At 45.8% G+C, this 24,775-nt stretch overlaps 1 protein-coding gene across 3 annotated transcripts in view; it reads right to left on the reverse strand.

Annotated features, from left to right (window-relative positions):
• ZC3H3 (zinc finger CCCH-type containing 3) overlaps positions 1-24,775 on the reverse strand; it is a 315,254-nt gene that overhangs the window by 192,345 nt on the left and 98,134 nt on the right. For all 3 annotated transcript variants that reach the window (XM_084848552.1, XM_084848554.1, XM_084848553.1), the window contains exon 4: positions 3,649-3,805. In XM_084848552.1, coding sequence (XP_084704678.1) covers positions 3,649-3,805 — 157 coding nt within the window. The remainder of the gene's footprint in view (positions 1-3,648; positions 3,806-24,775) is intronic.

A 24,775-nucleotide genomic window follows, 5' to 3' on the forward strand; every position in this document is an offset into this window, starting at 1 on the left:
ATGTAACACATCAATAAATAAAAATAATTAAGGGGCCCTAATTTCTCTCCCCAAGCATTTCTCCCACATCAATTCACAAAACAACTGCCTTACGTGGCAGTCCAATACACATCAAATAACTAACATCTGGTGCCAATGCCATATTGCTTGTATCTCAACAAGACAGAGCTCTCTTCATCATGGCCGTATTCCAGTGGCCCTGGAGGTGGATTTCCAAGCCTAATTAACCAGCAAAGAGCCTCCTAGGCACAAACATATCATCTTCTCCCTCTCCACAACTTGTTCTGATGAAACTGAGGCAAGTTCCAGAACTGCTTGCGTGGAAACCCATCACAAAACTCCTGCCTTCTCTTCCCAGGCTCCGTTCAGAGAAACATTAAATGCCAAGAGACACCTCCTGTAGCACTTTTGTCAAGACCTCTCACAGAACATTGGTGGCCTCTCACACACATACCCCCCAAAAAGGAAAGGGGGACTAAAAAAAATCAATCTCCTCTCTGGCTCTCAGATAAATGGGTAGTATTTGTGGTGGTTGAGGTAACCGAAGGAGAATGGTCATTTTAACAAGACTGTCTGTAGCACATAAAGAAAGAGGCAACTGTTTCCATCGAGATAGGCTCCCTTTAATGAACTTAAATAAAGGAGCAGGAGTCAATCAATAGTTGCTGGCAGAGGCTGAAAAAGAGACCCTTGGTGGACATACCAAATCTCAGGACTGAGGCAGAGACAGTGTCTCGGCTCACAGTGGATAAAGGTCTTCAGTGTGGACACATTAAGAATGACTTTCCCACAAGAAACTTTAATCAGAAAAGGGTCTGACATTACACCTTGATTTACTTCTGAATAAGGTCCTCAATGACACACCAAGAACTTTACACAGGTAATTTCTACGCATGCAAATGTATCGTCTTCTATGACATATTCTATAAATCATACATGCAAAACATGCATCGAAGTCATGAAATGGGCTACTAGAAATGCAATAAGAGAAGATGGTATTCAAAAGTTGAAGAAAAGGAGGGGCTATACAAGACACTCCCTGCTGGGGGGGGGGGGTGCCATCTGCTCTAGGGCTGGCCCTGCCTGTAGCACCCCTCCACATCCTCAGAGCTAGGAAAGGGGTGAAGGACTCAGTAGTGGTCGCTACTGTAGGCCACAACATCAGTCTCTCCCCCGACCCCACAATGTCTTCTAAAGTAGCTTCGGAACCATCCAGGAGTTTGGTAACTATAAGACAGCCTTCTCCAACCTGATGCCCTCCAGAGGGGTTGGACTACAACCCCCAGCATCCCCCAGCCAGCATGGGGGGGAAGAAGGCTGGTACGGGAGAATGGAATGAACTGCCTTAGATTCAACAGGATGAGAAATTTGCCAGCATTTGCAGTTGAAGGGGCTGGGCTGGGATCAGTGGGGAAAGGGGCTTCAGTAACAAGGTGTTGAGGCTGACAGAACTTGGAGGGGGGAACTGTTTTAATGGATGGCAGGACTCTGTACAGCAAGCAGTGGCATGTGGAGAGAAGCTTAGATGGCAGGACCAGAGCTAATCAGGCTTGGGGTTAGCAGAGGGCCACCAGTGGTACAAGAGAAGAAGGCTTCACAGGAGCCGTCTGAGAGGATGGCACAATGGAAGAACTGAACGTGACAGTCAGAGGGGCAATTAAGCTAGGTGGAGGGTTTGGTGACCAACCATGGGGGTGGCCGCCTGGCATGTTCTGAGCAGCCCTTCAGACCACCCAAGTGTGACATTGCTGCAGGAAGCAGTAATGATACATAAATCTCATCTGCAGACCCCAAAATCAACCAAGGGTTGAGTGGCTCTGCTTTCACCTTTTCAAAGGTTTTTACAGTTGCAGATGATTTTTACGAGTGTGATACCCACCAAACACTTAGCCAAGCTGACTCTTGTTTTACAGTAAGTATGAACAATCTTTATTTAATCACCATGTCTCACCCCCCACCCCACCACTTCATAGAGTCTGTAGCCTTTATAAAAGTGATGCTGAGTACACTTTGATCAAGTAGCTATTGAGGGGGGGGGATAATCAATTGTTTAAGGAAGGTGATAAATGCTAGACTCCAATTTTAAATTCCTGAAATAGCAATTGTTTTGAAACTGTCAAGTGTTACTAAATTGCTGGTGACAGAAGTTTCCAGATAAAGCATCTGGTTCTTAATTTTTCAACTGTTTTCAAACTATAACAAATACTGAATAATCAGCTTTTTAAAAAGGGAATATCAGCATGTTCTTTTATTTCATAAAGTAATTGAGGAAGCTTATTCTATTTGATTTTAAAATTCATTTTCCCCCTTTTCAAGCCAGATGCCAGCCTCATTTGTGAAACGTTATAATATATTTGGACACCTTAAACTAATTACTTGCAAACTCCAACCGGTCATCCACAAAAGGGCTCTTGTAATTAAGAGGTCTGAAAAGAATGACAACCTGTACAGGGTCCTGGGTAAAACAGGCAACATTCAGGTTGAGAAGGGGGAAGCCTGAAGGTGAAAACAGGAAAAGAATTGTTTTGCTTCTTTTAAATCTGAATGTAGATCTTGAATTGGTATTTTATACTGTGCACTATTAACTACTTTACAAATTCTTATTTTCCTGTAATGGTTCATCTGTGTCTATATGGTAATAGCCAGTGCAGCATATTCACATATTCTTTCGGAGACTGAAGACCGAACTTTTCCTTGTACTAGCTTTGCAAACAGCTATTTACGGGGTGATTCCCCACCCCCCCTGCTCCACTTCCTTGCACTGTTGCTGCTCTTCTTAAAAGGCAGCTCTGGGTCCTAAACTGCCCAGCCCCTCCTTGCTCATTTGGTCCACCAGCCACCAGACCAGGAATAGAAATAACTGCTACCACAAGATTGCTACCACAAGACCACAATCCTACGTGCACCTCTATGCATCTTACTCCCCCACACCGGAAAAACCCTCAGTGGGACTTCCTTCTGAGAACCCACATATCGGATTGGGCTTGTTTACCACATGACAGGCTCAAACTGGATTGTTTAAAGAATCCTTGACTGTCCTGCATGCCACCCTTACTACCTCCCGGCTGTGACGTGCTGGGCCAGGCAATGTCTTCTCCATCAGCTGCTTCAATACAGAGTGGAGGCCAATCCCACCACTGGCCAGAAAACCAACACTCACCATCCAAGGCAGCTGAAAGTTTGGATATAGACAAAACAAGCTAGTCTGACCCATGTATCAGCCAACTGGTCATAAAGGGATCGAGGGTAGAGTTCTAAAACACCAAATGAATTCTGCTGTACTCTTCACTTTAGTAAGTATGAGCCACTGCCAAATGCAAAGAATTCATGGATAAGAGAGGAGCGCAGACCAAAGGGAATAATTATGCTGGTCACAGCATACCCCCTCTCACCAAAGATGTCCTGAAACAGACGGACAGAAGCTGAGAGGGACTGAGAGGGACTGTGGAACTACGTCAGTGACTCCACACTTTATGCATCTTCTGTGTATGGTCAGACACCAGATATAGGTCTAGCCCTAGCCTGACTCAGCAAAGCAGGTAGTACAGCTTTGTAGCTGATTGACAGTTCCTGCCTTTGTGAAACCAGGTTTACTGTAATGTGACACCTGCAACATAGCAAGGATTAAAAATACATCGGAGAAGCTACCTGGATGCTGAGAGCCTTCTGGCCTTCCAGCCATGAGCAGGGCTGCTGAAAGAGGCTGCCGAACCCAGGGGAGAAACCACAGTTTTCTTCACAATCCTATAGCGAGTATTTACCACTTTATTGGCTGTGGGGCTCGTGACAAGGAGGAAGCTGGAGCCTGGAATGGAAAGAGAGAGAGGAGAGAAAATTACGACTGGTCTGAAAAGTACAAGGAGGGTAAATAACACAGATGCAATGAAGAAAGGAGAGACTGTTAACAGAAATGCAGGTAGCCTTTTGGCCACTTTGCGATACAATAAACAAAATGTCCTTGTCCACAGTGCACATGAACATACAAAATGGAGCATTACATCGTGTATATTCAACTTGGGCCTGCGGTCACAATATCCCAAAATTGGTTATACTTCATTCATTCCCTTGAAACACAAGATCGTCAGAATTGTGAAAGCAGAAATCTTCAATTTTTCTCTATGAGTGTTATAAGACAGAACAGGGATTGGAAGCAACATTCATAACCCTGAAAATATTCCACCGTAATTAATCCTCAGTTTAAAAAAGAGTAACAAAATTGTGAAGGACCTTTGATAAATAGTAGCTGAAAGGAAACTACTTTTTGTACCCTCACTATTTCCTTGTGGGTAAAGAGAGGATTTTAATTTGCTGTAGTGCTTGAGATCACAATGATGTGAACTTACACACTTTGTATAAACTGACCATATGGTTTCCTAGCAGGGAGTATGACCACTAGTCCATCCAGGCCAGTTTGTTCAAACGAGTCTTCCCCAACCTGGTGCCTTCCAGATGTTTGGGACCACAATTCCCAGCATTCCTGATCATTGAACATGCTGGCTGGGGCTAATGGAAGTTGAAGTCCAAAGCCTTGGGAGGGCACCAGGTTGGAGAAGGTTGCTCTAGGCTCTATGGTCCCAGGCAGAGGCCTTTTCCCAGCCCTGTTACCTAAGATACTTTAACTGGAGGTACAAGGGACTGAACTTGGGACTTTCTGCACGCAGACCATCTGCTCCATCACTGACCTGTGGCCCCTCTCCACTAGAATTGCCTCCTAGAACTTCAGCTGTAGGGATAAGCAAAAGTCTGGAAAGGAAATCATATGAGGAACTTTGGGGTATTTAATGTAGAGAAGATAAACTTTATGGGGAGATGCGCTAGCAATTTTCAAACAGAAGAAGTGTTCATCAAACCCACCGAGCTCAGGACAGGAAGCAAAAAGGGTTTAGATTAGATGGAGGCTGGTTTGGGTTGATCATTAGAAAGAATATCCTAAAAATCAGAGCAGTTCAGGAGGAAATCAAGCTTCTAAAGGAGGTTGTTACAGCACTTCTCTCCAAACAGCTTTCAAGAAAATGTTGCTCCAGTTTCCATCAGAGGAAAGCCTTAACTGGGGTTGGACTAGAGGAGCCATGAAGTCCCATCCATGTGCTCACTGAGACCAGATTATGCCACCTACTGAATGCTGCCCATCGCCTCTCTGTTCTAACTGGTCCTTATCGGCAACTATCAGCTCTGAACAGCCCTTCGGCAACCTCAGGGGTCTGCTTGTCATCTCAGCCCCAGCCTGCCGGAACTTGCAAAGATTCACACCCAGGCACGCCCAACTCTTCAACCTTTCTGCTTCTCCACAACCCCAGGCACAGACCTCATTTATGTTTTCTCAGCAACTGCTGCCTTTCCCTTAATTAAACACAATCCATTTCATTGTACCAAAGGACCAGTTCCCAAGCACCACTTCATCATATCTGCAGTGACACAACACGCCCACAACCACTGGGCACCCTCTCACACCTAAGCCCCACTATCAGGTGTCACAAATTAAAATATGTGCAAGCCACACTTCTTGTTACAAAGTCCCACATGATATCATGCCGTACCTCTCATCTGGCAAATCAGATGAACAGGTTTTGTTCTTCCTTTGTAGAATACAGCTTGGCTTATTTGCTTGAGTCATCTGGAACAATTTGCTCTGTTTTCTGTGCATTTCCCACAGCACACCTAATCTCTCCTGCTCTGTTTGTCGCAGATTCAATTGTGCGGCCTGATCTACAATTGTGTGGGCCCCGTCTAGTAGTGGGGAGGCCCTTTGGCCTCCTTTATGATTGTACACTTATAAAACACTTGGCAGGAGACAGCAGAGGGGGTGCCTTGCCTGCCTCCCCTGAATATTACAGATTCTTTCTATTCTGCTGCAAGTGTCTTTGGATACATTCCGCACTCATTTAGAAAGTACACCTTTATCTGCGACATCTACACTCCCCAACAGATTTATGTATTTAATCATTTCTACTTTCACAATATTTTGCAATGTGATATACACACCATTTTTTCTGCTGAATGCCCTATGCAATTAACAGCTATATGTTTGATTCTGTTTCTTCCCCTTCTTGATAGCCAGCAATTTTTTTCACAGCTTTAAGGAATGCATCTAATTGCCTGACTTTTATAACATACAGCTATAACTGCCCAGATAATTAAAGCTGACACTACATGCTGAGACTAAGTCTGCTGGTTTTATAACTGATTTGAAGAGATGACTTTTCCCCCCCTTGGGAATCCTCTAATTAAAATTATTGCAAGGTGGAAAGTGGAAAAAACGAGGGCCATTTTTTTTCTGAATTTTTTCTATCCGCCTTGGGGAAGGCAACCTTAATATTCCCTGCTAGCTAAGTTAGACAACTTCTAAGGGCAATATAAGGGCAATATATCAGGAGTAGCACTAAATTAAAAAAAAATCCATAGGAAACAGCCTTGGGGCAGTTGCTTTCTGTAGGGCAGGGACCAAAATTTTGCCCGGGAGCAAGTGGTAGAAATCGTAAGCCTGGTCCTGCAAATTTTACGCCAAACCAAGTAGAATTAGCTTGCCTCTAGCCAGGAGGGATTGCCCCCTTTGTACTACCACTGTAACATCACCTCTGTTGGAAACAAGGCACTCCAACAAGTCAGCAAGACTCTGTCTACTCTGGCGACTTCTGCAGATCATGACCAGATTTTACATCAAGAATGCCATAACTGCTGGGAGTGCCGTAACCGTCTCTTGGAGAGAAATCAAGAGAAGAAAGCCATTCTAGGAACTCCATGTTCAGGTGCAATATACCTCTCACTACCAGATGTTGGGGACAAAAAACAACCAGGCCAGGTACTTACACACACACACACACACACACACACACACACAGTTGCCTTCCTGCCTCATCCAAGGTATTGCATTGGTCACTGGAAGAAGAATGCTGGACCATTTGGGGCTTTGGTCTGAACCAACAAGGCAAGTTTCATGTCCTTATCTAAGAGAGAATGAAAGAGAAAGAAGAGGAAAGAAGGAAAAAGAGACAGAGGATAGATCTAGTTAGGCATGCCACTTTTGCTTTTATTAAGATAAAAAATTAAACGTGAGTCCCAAATAGCAGTTTGCAGATTAAAAGTGGGTCCTACGTATGGAAAGTTTTAATAGTCCCAGACTATTAAAACTACTAGGTGTACTACTAGGTGTAGTCACAGAGGGCCAGTTAGACTTCAGCATGTGCTAATACCTCCACTGGTCTTGACTGCTGTCCAACAGTTCTACTATAGCCTCCAAAAGGCTTACCACCTTCACACCCAGCCAGTCTTAAGAGACAGGCAAAGGATGCCCCAATCTCTGCTTAGCTCTCCCAGTTACTTCCCTGTGTTGGCAGGCATTGGTGGCTGATGTAGCTTCTTCAGTTCAGGCTTGTCCCTTGTGGTCCTCTTGTTTTCCCAGGCACAGAAAAATTCTACCATGTTTGTTCAGTGTGCAAGGAAGCTCTTCTAGCTTCAACTGCTCTTTTCTTTAAATGTGTACTTTAGATTTTGGAGAGAATAAGACGAATGGAAAGAGCAATAAGGCTGGAGATTTGGGGCAGGCAAGCAGGTAGAGAGTCTGAATAGGAATTTAAAAAACCAAGATAGCCATGCTTGTCCATGAGAAAAGAAAAGAAAAAATCCACAACTGGGCAACCAAAATGCCAGAAAAGAGTGCAAACAAAAGTTAGTGTTGTTTTTTCTGAACATTCAAATATTTGGAAAAGGAACTACAGTAAAATAAAATAAAGTAATCTTTAAAAGGTTGATGATGTACTCTCAGATATACAAGCTATGCGCTTGTTGGGACTACAAGGATGTTCTTGGCGGCCACCCTCCCACCTTGGAATTCTCTTTTTCTAAAACTCACCCAAAGCCTGAGCTGGTGCACACACGAAAAACCCATTCAAGACACAGAGTGACAAGCTTTTAAAACAAGCTTCCTGAGAAAGGAATTTCATAACAACCGGGCTACCCCCTTTTCAAACTGAACTTGGCAAGCATGAGGGCTTTTAAATGAAAGGTGATCTTGACAGCATTGTATGCAGACGGGCTGGATGTGCAAACAGACAGAGACATTGCAGTAGCACTGGCTCACAAATGACACCAGGCTGAGTGCCCTGGATAAAATTCATATTGGATTCCCCTTCACAAAGTTCCGTGCTAGTCCAGCATGTCTGCTTTCCAGGATTCTGCACAAGAAGACCTACAGCTGTAATTTTGCCAGGCGATTGCCAGTAAGGACTAATAAAAGCAGAACTGCTATAAAGTATATTAAAAGACAAAAAAGGGTACATTAAGGTAATGTTAAGTCTCGTAATTCCCACAAAAGGCAGAAAGTTAAAGCCGTAAGTCTGGGCTTAAAGACCTTCTGTTGCTTTGTAATAAAACATGCACTGGCTAGGGAAAAAAATGTATATTAATCAACCAATATTCCTCCCCTGTTAATTAACGACTGTTTGCAAAGGGTTCTGATCTAACTGACTGAGAATGAAGACCAATATTTCACTCAGACAGAGAGAGTAAACCTGGCCATGCCTCAAGAGAATAGTGAAATGGCATTTCATTAAACAAAATTGCCACTCCACCCATAGGACTCAGGGTAGTTTACAATCCAATGACACCACCACATACCATGATAAAGCAAGACAAAACAAAAGCTGAATCTTGACAAGACAGAAGTACTGATGGCTGACAAGTCACACTACTGGGGGGCAGCATGTTTGGGGACTCCCATTATAAATGAGGTCCAACTTCTTTCCTCACTACTCAGGTCTGCAGCTGTGGAGTGCTCCTGACCACAACCATACTGGAAGGCTAGATTGCACTAGTGGTCAGGGGCACCTCTGAACAACTGGTGAGAGGGATGCATCCTTTTACATCAAATGGGGACCTGAGACGCATCGTTCTCACCTCCATCACCCCAACATTAGACTACTGCAACATTCTCTATGAAGGCTTCCCCTTAAAATTGTTCAAGGAGCTTTGGTTGGTGCAGCCACTCTCAGCTGGAGTGAGTCACCAAACATCACTCCAGCATCCGCACTGTTATCTCTCGTGCACAATTCGAAGTTTGGGTCTTGAATATTAAAAGCTCTAAATGTCTGAGGCCAATGTGTCTTAGCAATTGAGTCTTCCCATCTGTCCCACTGCAATTTCAGTGTTATCCAAAGGGGCCCTCCCAGCTGAACCAGCAGTACCATCCGTCCCAGACAGCAAAGAGAGATGTTCTCAGTGGGCTACCCTCCGGTTTTAGAGTTTCCTTCCTCTGGAGATTTGCCAAAATCCAAGCCTGAGCATCTTTTGGACATGTTTTAAGACCTATTTTCTGTGATTACTTTCAGTCCCAAGCTGGTTATGTGGTCTGGCTTTTGTTGGCTGCAATTTAAGCCAGCAGTCTGGGATGCAAAAACCATCTCTTTTATTCATGTGGCCTTGGGTGCAGACGCCCTGGATCCCTACCCCACAAATGGCATATATCATGCACTACATTAAACAGGAGCAACATTTTCTCATGTTTAAGACCATGTCAGCTATTTTGAGCCTGCAAGGTTCGTCAGGATAGATATCTAAAGAAAGAAAGAAAATATTATCAAAAGCACTGGACAAAAGCCAAGTGAGCCAAGAGCCTAGAGCAATGCATTAGCATGGTGCTGAGCATCCCTTTGACAAGTCACCAATTCTATTCCATTTATCCCCCATCCTCGTTTGTTTTGAGAAATTCCCTTGCTCTAATGCACGCTACAAAATATGCAAGTCGCATTCCTTGCATTAGTCTCTGGGGCAACTCTTCCGATCAGTTTCCAATTTAGCTGTCATTCACCAAGCAAGAGAGTCAGGGCATTCATTCTCTAGCCCCCTTCTGCACTATCTGGTATTTCAGTAACTGCTTTGGGAAATATTTAATTAAGCAAAATAAGCATTGCAGCTTGTTGAACCGATCATTTTACTCTTCCTAGGGAAGCCTTTCACATATGTTATCTCTGTATTCCCTGCAACAAGCCTATCAGACAAGTTGGAATTAGTTGTTTTTTTAGGGATTTGTGCCCTGCTTTTGCAGGGAGTAAATTGAAATGGCCTACAATTAGAAGGAGAAGGTCTTAACACATCAAAGCAATCAAACAAACAATTAAAAAAACCAACAGAAAACAGCAGCAAGCAAGATAACAAAAATATCTACACACTGGAGATGGGGAGTAGAGGATGAGAGAAATTGGGGGCCTAAGGCCACCTAATGCATTTGTGGTTCAGATGAAATTTGACCCAGAGCCTTCCTGCTAATAGCTCATACACATTCAGACACTATGCCAAACAAGCTTTCAGACCTCCTTGCCTCACGCCCCCTTCTGTCCCAGGATCAGAGGCAAAAACTCTTCCATCTTTGCACTGTCGCTTTCTGAAGAGAGCCAGGCTGAGGTTTCCTTCAACCTGTCCCTTTTCTCAATAAACAGAAACTCTCTCCAAAGGCCCTCTTCTCTCTCTCTCTCTTCTCCCTTGTTGTCCCAGTATCTTCAGTACCACCTTTATGCAAACAACCTATGACGCTCCTGTTCTTTAATCTTTTCCCCTTATTCTCTTGCCCCAATCTTCTGCTGTGCGCTCTCTCTCTCTGTCTCTCTCTCACTCACTGAATGAATGCCTATTTTCTCAAACCGAACTCTTCCAAAACTGAACTTCTGGTTTTCCCTCCTGCTTCTAAGCCACTCATTCCTGATTATGGCCACATTCAAATTATATGCTAAATCACAATTTAGTGAAACGAGCAGAGCAGAGCATCCTCCAGCCTCACGCACTCCCTCTCCCTTCTCCTCCTCCAGCAAAGCTACAAAGAGGAATTTGGAAGATTTTGCTTCTGCTTTCAATACCACTGACCATGGCAGGCTGGTTTTGTCCTTTATAAAGCCCTAAGTGGTTTGGGACCACATTATCTGAAGGACTGCCCAACCTGTATGAGTCTGCCCAAGCAATAGATCAGTGTCAGAGGCCCTACTCTCTGGCCCACTAGCTACAGCTGTGAGGCTGCTGGGGACTAGGGAGAGGGCTTTCTCAGTGGTGGCCCCACACCTTTGGAACTCCCTCCCCAGGAAGATACATATGACCTCATCACTGCTGGCTTTATAAAAAAAAACGCATACGAAGACACCTTCATTCCAGTCTGCCTTTGGTGCTTAAAAGCACTGGCTGCTTCTATTGCTGATGTGTGTGTGTATGTGTTTAATTGTAATTTGTTCATGTTTTTGAAGAATTGGGAGGAAGCAAAAGCGATGCTCTGACTTGGATTCCTGCATTGAGCAGGGGGTTGGACTCGATGGCCTTGTAGGCCCCTTCCAACCCTACTATTCTATGATTCTATAATTCTAATCCTATGGCCACTAGACACTGCCTAGAGGGCCATAGGATTTTTCAGTTTCTGAGACCCAAGGTCAGAGCCAGGGCTCCAAACATGGTTCCTAGAAATGGTGCTCCCTGTCCCCTCCTCCTCACAGCTGGTGTGATCCTCTCCTGCCGGGTATGTCTCTGCACTCAGAAACGGAGTGTGGAGATGGCGAAAGGGGGGCAGTCCCAGGGGCGGGGCAGAGCGGGGAGGAAACTGCAGAAGCCGCTTTACACAGTTACCTATGCGCCACATGGCCTCCTTCCCTCCCCCTCCCCTGAAGCCGTGGCTAAACAGCCAAAATCGCCATCTGGCTGAAAATACAGGGTGGACAGAGGTGAGGATCACCTCTGTGCTACGGCCGCCCTGCACTGGATACTCGGCAGCCTCTGACTATCTCCATAGGATTGCACCCTAAAGCGCCTTGTTAGAGTAGTGCACTCTGAAAGGTGGGCTGAAAGGCCTTTAAATAAATAAACAACCAGAAGTCACAGCCACTCTTGACTAATAGCGTAATAGCGATCTTCAAGCTTAAGTCCTTTTACCAGGGTTCCACACTAAAGTCAGCTTCACTTTTAAGGAGATGTGGTGGTGGTAGAAATGTACTTCATTAGATTAGAACTATTTACTTCTGAAAGCTTGGTCGATTAGAGCACTCCACGATCCAGCAGTAGTTAAACAGTTCATTTGGACACACTGAGGAAAGACTCTCATTGAAATTTCATTGTAACATGGGCGCAGATTATTTTTTGCATTTGTCATGCTTTTGAGTAGGATACGCAAATCATCTCAATTACATGGCGCTAAAATATGCAGATTAGCTGCAAGTCTACCAGCTCATTTTATATTTCCAGTGTGGCCCTTAGCACTGAAAGCAAGTCACTGATGCCAGTATTATTCCATGTACACCTCTCCACAGACATCTACGGCTATACCAGAAAAACTGAGAGTCATCAAAATGGCTGCAAAAATCCCAGGGACTGGTTGTCTGGGCACTAAAAATGTGAAGTTGGTGGCTACAAGATTAAAAAACAGAGGCTAGTCTCAAGGAGTTGGAAATATATTTTCTAGCCCAGTCTATATCTTGTGCTGAGTCAAATGAGCAAGCACCCACTCAGAAGGGGGTGCTCAGCAGTCATCTCAGTCAACAAGGGATGAGCAACCTTTAGCCTCCTGGACGTAAGAAGGATCCTGAGACTCCATGGACAGCTGGGAGTCCAAAATGGCTACCTCAGGGTAGCTGTACCCCATTCAACACCAGGTCAACATCTCCCAACCTCCTCTTGTTCTCTCACCAAAAGTACCTCGGTCTTATCATTCTACAAAATGACATGTAGAATAACCTACCAAGCACTCGGACACACCTAAAGCAGCTCTTTGGATCCCAGTGAGCGAGTGAGCCAACATCTTCTTCAGCACAGAGTAAAGAGTTGGGAGAACAAAGATGGTTCATCTATTTCAGTCCCAGCCCAACATTCCAACATAGGCTATCCTATAAACTAAAGCCTATTAAAACGTTCAGAGAAGACAATCCATAGCCCATTAGGCAGCTAATTCTGGAGAGGCAATGGAATCTCTTTCTTTGGGAACATAGAAGCCAGGAAGTCTGACCGTTTCATCTAAACCAAGTCCCACCCCAGGGCAAACCTTTTCTGGACATTCCTTTCATAAGAGCAAACTTACTGGATCAGACCAAAAGGTCCATTCAGTCCAGGGATGGGCAACACGTGGCCCACCATGGCCATGTTTGTGTCCTCCACCCAGTCCTGGCCACCACAGCCCCCAAAATCCCTGTGATTCTGGTGGTGAAGCAAGGTGTACTGGGAGCATGCGCCTTGACTCCCACCAGAATCAGGCTCCCAACAGCCCACGGAAGATACCACTCCTCCACCAAGGAATTGATGAATCGCCTTTTAAAGCTATCCGTGCAAGTGGCCATCAACACTTCTTCTGGTGGTGGATTCCATACTTACACATTATGTGAAGAAACACATACTCTTAACTGTCCTGAACCTAATGCCCATCCATTTCTTTGGGTAACTCCACAAATTTTCCCCAAGTTATTTTGTAAACCTCTCCCCTCAGTCATCTTTTTTCTAAGCTAAATAGTCTTCCCTTGGACATTTCCCAGAGCCTTGGCCTGAACACATCTCAGAAGACTCACAGGCCCTATTTTGGTAGGCTGTTTCCTAGCAGAGCAGAGCAGAGCGGAGCGGAGCGGAGTGGAGCAGAGGAAGCTGCTCCAGCTGGTCTAGGGGCTATACAAGCAAGCAAGGTTCGAGAGAGCAAGCATCAGAGCAAGCAAACAGGGAGAGCAAACAGGAGTTTGGCAGAGGAGTTGCAGTGGAAAAGGAGACAAACGCAAAATGGTGAGTGGGCTGGAGTACGCCCAGGGGACTCTCCTTTCCATTCTGAGTTGCCGTGTGCTCACCATGTGATCCTGAGAATTTAAGGGGCGTGGCCTGAGTATTCCCAGCAGCTGTGTGGGCAGGGAGTTTCAGTCTGTTTCCTGTCTCCTGGCTGAGCAGAGCAGAGCAGAGGAAGCTGCTCCAGCTGGTCTAGGGGCTATACAAGCAAGCAAACAAGCTCCCAGAGAAGGAGGAAGGGAGGTCAAGGGGGGAGGCCCCATCAATTTTCTCAAAAAAAACTTCTTGTAACACACACTTCCACACCAGTGGGACTCTGTTGTTAACCTCCAGTGAAGAGAGGACAAAGCACAGGCTATCCCAGTACAATCAGAAAGCTAGAAACATAAAGGGAATAGAGACTACGGAAGGAAAAGATTCCCAGTGGTGGTGACAGCAAAGTCTGTGCAATGTTTGTTTTCTTGCCTGAGATCAACATGGCCTACATGTGCAACATGAACACGCTGCTGGAAGAAAAAGTAAGAGAACTGAAGCAGCAAGTGTCAACCCTCCAGGGAATAAGAGAACACGAAGAGTTCTTGGACAGAACGGTGGAACTGCAGCAGCAAAGTGAAGAACAGAAGCTAGAACATTAACAGCTAGCTGAGGCAAAAGAGAAAAATGCTGAGGCAAGGAAAAATGAAGTAGAGGATACTCCTTGGAAAAGGGTGACAGGAGTAGAAGAACTAGAACCCACTCTGCACCAGTGGAAGCAGTGGAACTATGGAACCATTTCCAGGCACTTGAGGATGAGACTGGAGGACAGCTTGCAGAGGAAGAATTACAGGTCCCCCCGCAGGAGAGCGAGCAAGAGGCTGAAGGTCAGTCAAGCAGAGGCAGTGAAACCAAGGCCTACAACAACAAGAAGAGAAGAGTAGTAGTAGTGGGAGACTCCTTGCTGCCTGGGATCAAAACCCAAGTATGTCGTGAAGACCCATGGACGTGCCAGGTATGCTTTCTCCCAGGAGGATGGATTAGAGACATGAATGAAGTCCCACTGACAGGTATCCCTTTCTTCTCATCCATGTGGGAACAAATGATACTGCCAAGCGGAGCTATGAAGAAATCATGTCAGACTTTGAAGCTTTGGGGAGGAAACTCAAGAACTTTGGGGTCCAGATAGTTTTCTCATCCATCCTTCCAGTAGTTAGAAGAGGGACAGAAAGGGAACGAAAAATACTCCGGGTGACTATGAAGGTGGTGCCAGCGTGAGAGATTGGATTCTGGGACAATGGGCTATTCTTCCTGGAAGATGGACTGCTGGCAAGGGATGGGTTGCACCTCACAAGGGCTGGGAAGAATGTCTTTGGCCACAGCATGAAGAACTTCATCAGGAGGGCTTTAAACTGAATCCTATGGGGGAGGGAGATGTAAAGCTGGGGGTAACAATGGACTAAGGCTCATGCACCACAACAGAGAGAACAGCTCTAATAGCACCCAATAATAGTCTTCAAAAACATGTAGGAAGAAAGCCAGACTATAAAGCACATAGTCTTCGATGTCTGTATACAATGTGATGTGGCTGCAAAAAAGGCAAATACTATTTTGGGCTGCATTAACAGAAGTTTAGCTTCCAAATCCTGGGAAGTACTAATTCCCCTCTACTCAGCACTGGTTAGGCCTCATCTGGAGTACTGTGTCCAGTTCTGGGCACTGCACTTTAAGAAGGATGCAGACAAACTGGAGAGGGTTCAGAGGAGGGAACAAAGACGATCAGGGGACTGGAAACAAGGCCGTATGAGGAGAGACTGAAAGAACTGGGCATGTTTAGCCTGGAGAAGAGAAGACTGAGGGGAGATAGGATTAGGGATGGTGGAGAATTTCTCCCCGAAACTTCGGGGGGCTGAGCGCCAACGTGTTTGGCCCCCCGAAGAAGTTTCGGGGAGAAATTCTCCGCACCCCCCCGCACCCCGCACCCCCCCCCGGGACGGGACTTACCTTTCCCGAATGTCCCTCCCGGCGGCGGGTCCTGGCGGCGGTTCATCGGGTCTTCGTCAGGGGCGGGGGCGGCAGCCGGTCTTTTGACCGGCTGCCGCCGCCGCCGCCATTCCAAGAAAAGTAAAAAAAAAAAAAAACGCCCCCGTGATAGGCTACGTGACGATTAACGTAGCCTATCATGGCTAGAGCTGCAAAGTCAGCCATGATAGGCTACGTAAATTGTAGACTACAGCGTACCAAATAAGATTTGGTCTACGTAAAAAGATTTACGTAGACTACAGCGACCAAATAAGGAACGCGAATGGCGGCTCCCTATGGGGGCCGCCATTTGCGTACACTTTTTTTTTTTTTTTAAGTCACCCATGATCCGCTACGTGACGATTTACGTAGCCTATCACGGCTGACTTTGCAGCTCTAGCCGTGATAGACTACGTTAATCATCACGTAGCCTATCACGGGGGCGTTTTTTTTTTTTTTTACTTTTTATTTCGCGGCCGGGCGAGGTGAGGCGCCTCCTCCCCGGCCTGAATTTCAGCCGGGCGAGGCGGGAAGCCTCCCCCCGGCCTGAATTTTGGCCGGGCGAGGCGGGAAGCCTCCCCCCCCCCGGCCTGAACTTCGGGGGGTGAGCAGCGAAGCACCTCCCCCCCACCGCGAAAAGCTGCGAGACCAGGTAAGTGGCTTTTGTGCACTCCTAGATAGGATAGCGCTCTTCAAGTACTTGAAAGGTTGTCACAGAGAAGAAGGCCAGGATCTCTTCTCCATCATCCCAGAGTGCAGCACACAGAATCATGGGCTCAAGTGACAGGAAGCCAGATTCCAGCTGAACGTCAGGAAAACCTCCTGTTTGTTAAAGGAATATGATAATGGAACCAATTCCCTAGGGCAGTAGTGAGCTCTCCCACACTGCAGGCATTCAAGATGAGGCTGGACAGCCATCTGTCAGGGATGCTCTGACTTGGATTCCTGCACTGAGCAGGAGGTTGGACTCAATGGTCTTATAGGCCCCTTCCAACCATCCTATTCTATGATTCTACGATTCTATGACACTTGGAGACTGAGAACAAGAGTGTTTTTTGTTCTCTTTTTGCTGCTTTTACTTAATACATTATCAGCCAATGTATTCATTATCCACTCTGATACCCACTGTAGCCTCTGGGATACAGTGGGATAAAAGGACCATGAAGAACATCAGAAGAAGTTATGTTCGGGGGGGGGGGGGGGGCTCCTGCTCTTTCCCTGCTAGGTTCTCCATGCTGTCTCCCATTTGCAGCAGCTACACATTTGTGCCTCTCTACATGCGCATGAGCAGTCCATGTGTTGACTTTAGCGAAGTATGACTTTAAGCAGGTGCTGAACATCCTGCTAGCTCCCTCCACCCATTGCCAACCTTCCATTCTTGGCCTTTTAACAATTGCTAGCTGCTCATAATCAGTCAGAAACCAAATCAAGCTCCCCCTCTCTCATGCGTGCACACATGCACACGCAGAGTAGACATGGTAACTCCAACCCAGACAGACACAAGCAGAGATCCCATATGATTGAGGTCTTTCAGTCTCCCCTCCTGAAAACCGGCAGGCGAGTGCCTGGTGAAAACCCTATTCGCCAGTGGTAATTGGATGTTGTATTCATAGTGGAGCTCCTTCTCTGATAGAGCCCATGCATGAGCCCTTGGCATTAAAGGCGTTCTGAAAGGGACTCTCCGAAGCAGCTCAGTTTTCTATTATTACTTGCTAGCTGAGGGGTTTTGTGTAGATAATCATGTTATTTAGATAGGATGTTGGTTTAATTCCCTTCATTATAGGCTCCCAGGGTTGTAATTTTTTTTCTCCGCATGATGTATTCCCCGTGGCACATTTCACTCAAATCAAACACTTTACGCTTTTATTACAAACAATGCCCCAGCGTCCCCCGTTATCAGCCCAGCACACACATGCACGCTCCTTGCAGAGATCCAGAGGTCAGTTCTAATGACTAATCGATCTCATTAGCTTTCCTAATTAAAAACTTTACTACCGCAATGGAAGACAAACTACAAAGAAACTGCTTGCATCATATTTGAATGGGATATGAGCACCATTTATCAGCCCAAGGCTCATGGCTTGCACACACCCAGAGTTCCCGGCGCATTGCTGAGAGGGTGCTTTCGCTCCCAGACATGCTTCCCCCATGAACAATTCCTGCCAACCTCACCCAAGGAGAAGAGGAAAGATGGGAAGGAGAAAAAGACTGTTGATGAAGAACCAGAGACCTTCATGTCAACTTTTGTAAAGGCCCCAGGGTGGCCCTTGAAAGCATGCCCCTATCAGCACACAAGAGCAGGCGCTGGGGGAGTGGGGAAGAAAAGCATACAGCAAGCTCTTGCCATAGTTCTCAAAACAGCATGAGCAAGCCTCCTCCCCCTGCCTCTCCCTCCCCCAAGGGAACCACAGACCACTGCCAACCCTTGACTTGCTTGTCACTGATAGGGATAAAGTCTATCCCTGCTGTACTGTCAGTATCAGCTGGTTCTGTTGTACTGCTATTCAGCTGCTCTCATTTCCCATGGCGTGTCCTCAACCTGTGCCTTTGTATCAAGAGGAATATTTCTTGCAGTCAGTACTAAGTGTATAATTTAAAAGAGAGAGAGAGAGAGAGACTGACTGACTGACTGACACTGTGAATAAACTGACTTTTCAAGTGCTCCTGTAAGTCACTAAACCCAGAAATGTGAGGACTAGCAGTCAGGAAGCACTCAGCACATGCTCAAATGAACTCTTTCTAATTTTGAACATGAGAAGCTCCCTTGCTCCAACGCAGGCCATTGGTCCATCTAGACTAGTTATTCTCTCCTCTGATTGGCAGTGGATCCCCTTTCCCAACACAGGTCTCCTTTTAACTGTAGATCACAGGAATTGCAAGCACTTCCCCACTTTGTGTTTATTTATTTATTTATTTATTGCATTTATACCCCACCTTTTTTCCTCTTGCAAGGAACCCAAGGCGGCTTACATGATCCTCCTCCTCTCCCTTTTATCCTCACAACAACCCTGTGAGGTAGATTGGGCTGAGAGTCTGTGACTGGCCCAAAGTCACCCAGTGAGCTTCCATGGCCGAGTGGGGACGAGAACCCGGATCTCTGGGCTCCCAGTCCAACACTCTAGCCACTACGCCACACTGGCTCTCACATTGTACTCCCAGAGCTAAGCCCTGGCATGGAAAACAAGTTCTGGGCACCAAGGTTGTGGGAGTGCTGGTTTAAAGTAAAATGTTGCTGCATTTTGAAAGGGCACCCTACCTGCTATTGCTGTTCCCAAGAAGAAACAGCCAGTCAAGCAAGCCCCAGAATCATCTACATTCCCTGTCTGGAGCTGGTTCTCATGGGATATTCAGTACCACTGCCAGATATTCCTATGGTAATTACATTCAATTTAAATGCTAAACAAGCAAATGGTTTGTTAACAAACGCAATTCTAGTATGGAGATCCTGAAAGTCAGTGATCAAGAACAGGAAGCATTCCTTTTTATTTGTGTCACCCAAGATTTCAGCCCCTTCATGGATCACTGCCTTGTTGTGGAGAAGGGGCTTGCATAACTCAGAGAAGCCATAAGCTATGCTGTGCAGGGCCACCCAAGATGGTGGAGAGTTGTGACAAAATGTGGTCCACCTGTCTCCTGAGAAACCTGTACGAGGGTCAAGAAGCAACAGTAAGAACCGGACATGGAACAACCGATTGGTTCAAAATTGGGAAAGGAGTACGACAAGGCTGTATATTGTCGCCCTGCTTATTTAACTTATATGCAGAGTACATCATGAGAAACGCTGGGTTGGATGAATCACAGGTCGGAATTAAGATTGCTGGGAGAATTATCAACAACTTCAGATACGCAGACGATACCACCCTAATGGCAGAAAGCGAAGAGGATCTAAAGAGCCTCTTGTTGAGGGTGAAAGTGGAGAGTGCAAAAGCTGGTTTGAAACTCAACATTAAAAAAACGAAGATCATGGCATCTGGCCCCATCACTTCCTGGCATATAGAAGGGGAAGAAATGGAAGCAGTGACAGATTTTATTTTCTTGGGCTCCAACATCACCGCAGATGGTGACTGCAGCCATGAAATTAAAAGACGCTTGCTCCTGGGGAGGAAAGCTATGGCAAACCTAGACAGCATAGTAAGAAGCAGAGACATCACCTTGCCAACAAAGGTTTGCATAATCAAAGCTATGGTTTTCCCAGTAGTAACATATGGCTGTGAGAGCTGGACTATAAGGAAGGCTGAGCGCCGAAGAATTGATGCTTTCGAACTGTGGTGGTGGAGAAGACTCTTACGAGTCCCCTGGACTGTAAGGAGGTCAAATCAGTCAATCCTAAAGGAAATCAACCCTGAGTGCTCATTGGAAGGACAGATACTGAAGCTGAAGCTCAAATATTTTGGCCACCTAATGCGAAGAGAAAACTCCCTGGAAAAGACCCTGATGCTGGGAAAGATCGAAGGCAAAAGGAGAAGGGGACGGCAGAGGATGAGATGGCTGGATAGCATCACCGATGCAATGAATATGAACTTGAGCACACTCCGGGAGAGAGCAGAGAACAGGCGTGCTATGGCGTGCTATGGTCCATGGGGTCATGAAGGGTCGGATACGACTTAACGACTGAACAACAACAACAAGATTTCAGACATCTGCCCTTGTAGAGAAGATTTTCATGATGCACTCCAGAGTACTTCCATCTTGGGGAATTCACTGTTGCCTCCATACCAGGCAAGCAAAGAATAAAGGGTTCTCTCTTCTATCTAGACACCATCAAGGTTTCATCCATCACTGGATGTCCATCTGCAGCTCTTCATCTCAGAGGAGTTCAAGGCCCTCCATGTGGCTTCCTTTTCAACTTGGCTAGTATTTCTTTGTCCCGTCAGTGTTCCTCCCTCCCCCTGCAAGACGACATTGCACAGCTCACCAAACTGCATCATTAGGATGTTTTCCAGCACTTCTGCTTCATTTCCTCCCTATGCTGCCATACCTCATTATCCCCATAGTCGCAGAGGAGCTATACTGACACACAGCAGGTATGGCAGAATGGTGGCTCCATATTCTGAGCTTGTTTCCTCTCCATGCGTTTTTATTCCAATGACAAACTCTTTTCTTTGGAGGTTCAGCAGCAGCAGAGCAAAACTAAAGTCTCAAGGTTCAAGCCACATAATTTTGGCAGAAGGTGGCAGGCTACTGACCAAAGATGGAATAAATCAGCTAGTCATCTAAGCTTCTAGGGTGAATCCTTTATCCCTAGATATGGAGGAAGAGTATTGCCTGACATGAACATTACAAAACAGAATTAATATGAGCATGGCAGAATCTGGAGATAATGAGAGTTAACTGGCACCTAATTTGCAAAGAAATTAAACAATATTTAATATTTTAAATATTTCACTGACAGGGAAAATGTTCTACCCAATGCTCGAAAACAAGAGACCACCACCAGGTCTCTATAAAATGAGATAAGAAGGTTAAATCAAGTGGTGCGAAAATAAACAAGGAGTTGGTTTCCAAATTTTGCAACACATTTTGAACATAAATGCTCTTCCACAGAGGAAACCAAAAGCAGTAAAAGGTCAATAAAAATATACTAAATCAACTTATATAGGAATTAAGACACAGAGCATACCCTTCCTTACAATCCACATTAACGCTGTGTCAAATTTATTTAAGAACTTGTCTTAAAACCTTTCATAGGAGTATAAGGAATCTTAAATTTGGTGCTTTTTCCGAAATCTCTAAGGAACAAAACTTTTATCGAGAATTTGATGTTGGCTCCTATGAATGTAGTGCCCATGGGGTTTGATTTTTCTCCCCCCCCCCCCATCTTGGTTTAGCAGTACCTTCTTTTCCTATGGAACGCTGAAAGTGTGAAGGATTCTTGAAATGCAGTTATACAGCAGTTCAACTCAAGGAGGCCAGGAGATAATCCATTTTCACTTTACCAGTTTTCCTCTTCCCCTGGCTCCTGTATTAAGGGCAGGAGTGAACTGTCCAGCTGAATTGTTACAAAACGGAAAGAGAATTTTAATCATTGTACATTGCAAGCCAGGGACCTGCTAAATATTAAAGCGCCTGCTGGCAGCCCACAGTCTGAAGTTGCCACCTTACTCTCAACAGGCACTTAGCTCCACAGGCTTAGAGGCCTTCAGAACTGCCGTCTTGGTTAAAATAAAATAAAAAGACTCATAAGGGTTCTCAACCATTTCCCCAGATATGCAACAAATTGAATAAGAGACTATACTGCACAGTGGATAATACAGTGGAAAATTGTTACATATACCAATTCTTGCATAAAATGAGGCATCCCAGAGAGTGGGATTGAGGGTATTCCTGGTCCTTAAACCTGCCAAGTACAAGGTTATGCCAGGCACAACTGTCAACTGCTGAACTGCAATCAGGGAGAAATGCAAAATGGAGAGCTGAGGCATGCTAGGCATACAAAGGCAACACCAATGTTAGTGCTTCAGTTTTTGTTTTTAAATTTTGTTACTGTATTTTTAAATCTTTACACTGCTGTTGATTTTTACTTTGGTTTTCTACTGTGTGTGTGTGAGCACACGCACACATATATATATAGTTTTATCATACTGTATTTTATAGTTTTCACTGTTGTGAATTGCCCAGAGAGCTTCAGTATCATGCCTGACACAGACGCAGGCGAGGATGACTCTTTAGATGAAGAGCTGAAGACTGCAGAGTCTGAAGACCATGCGGAGCACCCTGATGCTCCCTTTACCCCCAGGTCCCTCCAGCATATGCAGGGAAGCTACACCAGGCCCTTCAACAGTGGTGGACACTGAGGAACCCATGGGCATGAGCCCTTAGGAACGTGCCTCACCCATAGTGTCAGAGGAGGAGGCTGAGCAACCACTCAGCCTGAGAGAACGCCAGGGCCTGAAGGTGCAGGCTAAGATCATTGCCAGGCGAAGGACTGCCCACTTGCAAAGAAAGGACTCCTCAGGAGTAAGGTTCTCCTCATGAGTCAGACTTTGGCCAGAGGGCCTGTAATCATCTGCAGCTGAGCCCTGGGTGGGGTTCCGGAACCTCTGCCTATATAAGCTTTCAGTTTCAGTCTAGACATTAATGGAACAACATCTTACCTTCAGCCCCAGTGTCCTGCATCTTGTCGCCTTGTGACTGAACCACCATCCTACTGATCTCTGGACTCCTGCTTGACTCTGCTTCATAAAATCATAAAATAGTAGGGTTGGAAGGGGCCTACAAGGCCATCACGTCCAACCCCCTGCTCAATGCAGGAATCCAAGTCAGAGCATCCCTGACAAATGGCTGTCCAGCCTCGTCCTGAATGCCTCCAGTGTAGGAGAGCCCACCCCCTCCCTAGGGAATTGGTTCCACTGTCATATTGCGCTAACAGGAACTTTCTCCTGATGTTCAGCCGGAATCTGGCATCCTGTGACTTGAGCCCATGACTCCGTGTCCTGCAGTCCGGGATGATCGAGAAGAGATCCTGGCCTTCCTCTCTGTGACAACGTTTCAAGTACTTGAAGAGCGCTATCCTATCTCCCCTCAGTCTTCTCTTCCCAAGGCTAAACATGCCCAGTTCTTTCAGTCTCTCCTCATAGGGCTTTGTTTCCAGTCCCCTGATCATCTTTGTTGCCCTCCTCTGAACCCTATCCAGCTTGTCTGCATCCTTCTTCAAGTGTGGTGCCCAGAACTGGACACAGTACTCCAGATGAGGCCTAACCAGTGCTGAGTAGAGGGGAACTAGTACTTCCCAGGATTTGGAAGCTATACTTCTGTTAATGCAGCCCAAAATAGCATTTGCCTTGTTTGCAGCCACATCACATTGTTAGCTCATATTCAGCTTGTGATCTACAATAATTCCAAGATCCTTCTTGCTTGTAGCATTGTTGAGCCACATATCTCCCATCCTGTAACTGTGCATTTAGTTTCTTTTTCCTAGGTACAGAACTTGGCATTTATGCCTATTAAATGTCATTCTGTTGTTTTCTGCCCAGTGCTCCAGTCTATCAAGACTGCCCTGAATTTTGTTTCTGTCTTCCAGGGTATTAGCTATCCCGCCCAATTTTGTATCATCTGCAAATCTGATGAGTATTCCCTATACCTCCTTCTCCAAGTCATTAATAAAAATGTTGAAGAGCACTGGTGTCGGGGTGGAATCTGAGCCGATAGAACCCCAGAGCAGTTCTGATTCTGAGGAGGATCAGCAATCCATGGGAGAGGAGCCAGCTCATTCCTCACAGGCACGGCAGCTGGCAGAGATTCCTCCTGCCGGCATTCCTGAGATAGATAGTGACCCTGGCAGTGAGAAAGTGCGGAAGGGGGACTTGCTAGACGCTTGACGCAGACGCAAGGAGCGACGAGCAATGGAGGGCACAGAAAGGAGGCGTAGCGCCCGTTTGGCGCACAAGCAACGGCCGCGTCCCATGGACCCAAGGGAAAGAGGGAGGATCTCTCCCTAGCCCATAAGTTCAGGGTCTTTAAGTGATTCTTCTTCAAATGAGGATCAACTGCCTACCCGGAGCATAGGCTACTCTGCTGTTCATTGCTTAGTCACTGGTAATTAGCATCTGAAAGAGTCATTAAGTTGTAAAAGGATTAAAGCCTTGAAAAGAATCCTTTCGTCTGTGTTTTGAGTTGGCTATTGGAGTGTACTGAAAGAGGCCGCTAGGGCGCTCCTGACAACTGGGCCCAGGACTGAGCCCTGCGGTACCCCACTCGTTACCTCTCCCCAGTTTGAGAAGATCCCATTGATAAGCACTCTTTGAGTCCGATTCTGTAGCCAGCTGTGGATCCACGTGATTGTTGTTTCATCTAACCCACTTCAAGCTAGTTTGCTCATCAGGATATTATGGGGCACTTTGTCGAAAGCTTTGCTGAAGTCAAAGTATATGATGTCCACAAGGGAGGTTACTTGATTAAAAAAAACGGGATCAGATTGGTCTTGCATGAACGTTTTGAACTATGTTTCTGTTTGACTGCTCTCTCGTGTTTGGGCCTTGGCTGTGCTTCAGACCCTTAGTTTGACCCAACATTGAGTCTGATCCAGCCAGAGCAGGACTCTTGTCTATTGGATTGTATAAAA

Source organism: Heloderma suspectum, chromosome 4 (genome assembly GCF_057233095.1).
Source record: "Heloderma suspectum isolate Gila_16-S chromosome 4, 16-S_ref, whole genome shotgun sequence".
Lineage (NCBI taxonomy): Eukaryota > Metazoa > Chordata > Lepidosauria > Squamata > Helodermatidae > Heloderma > Heloderma suspectum.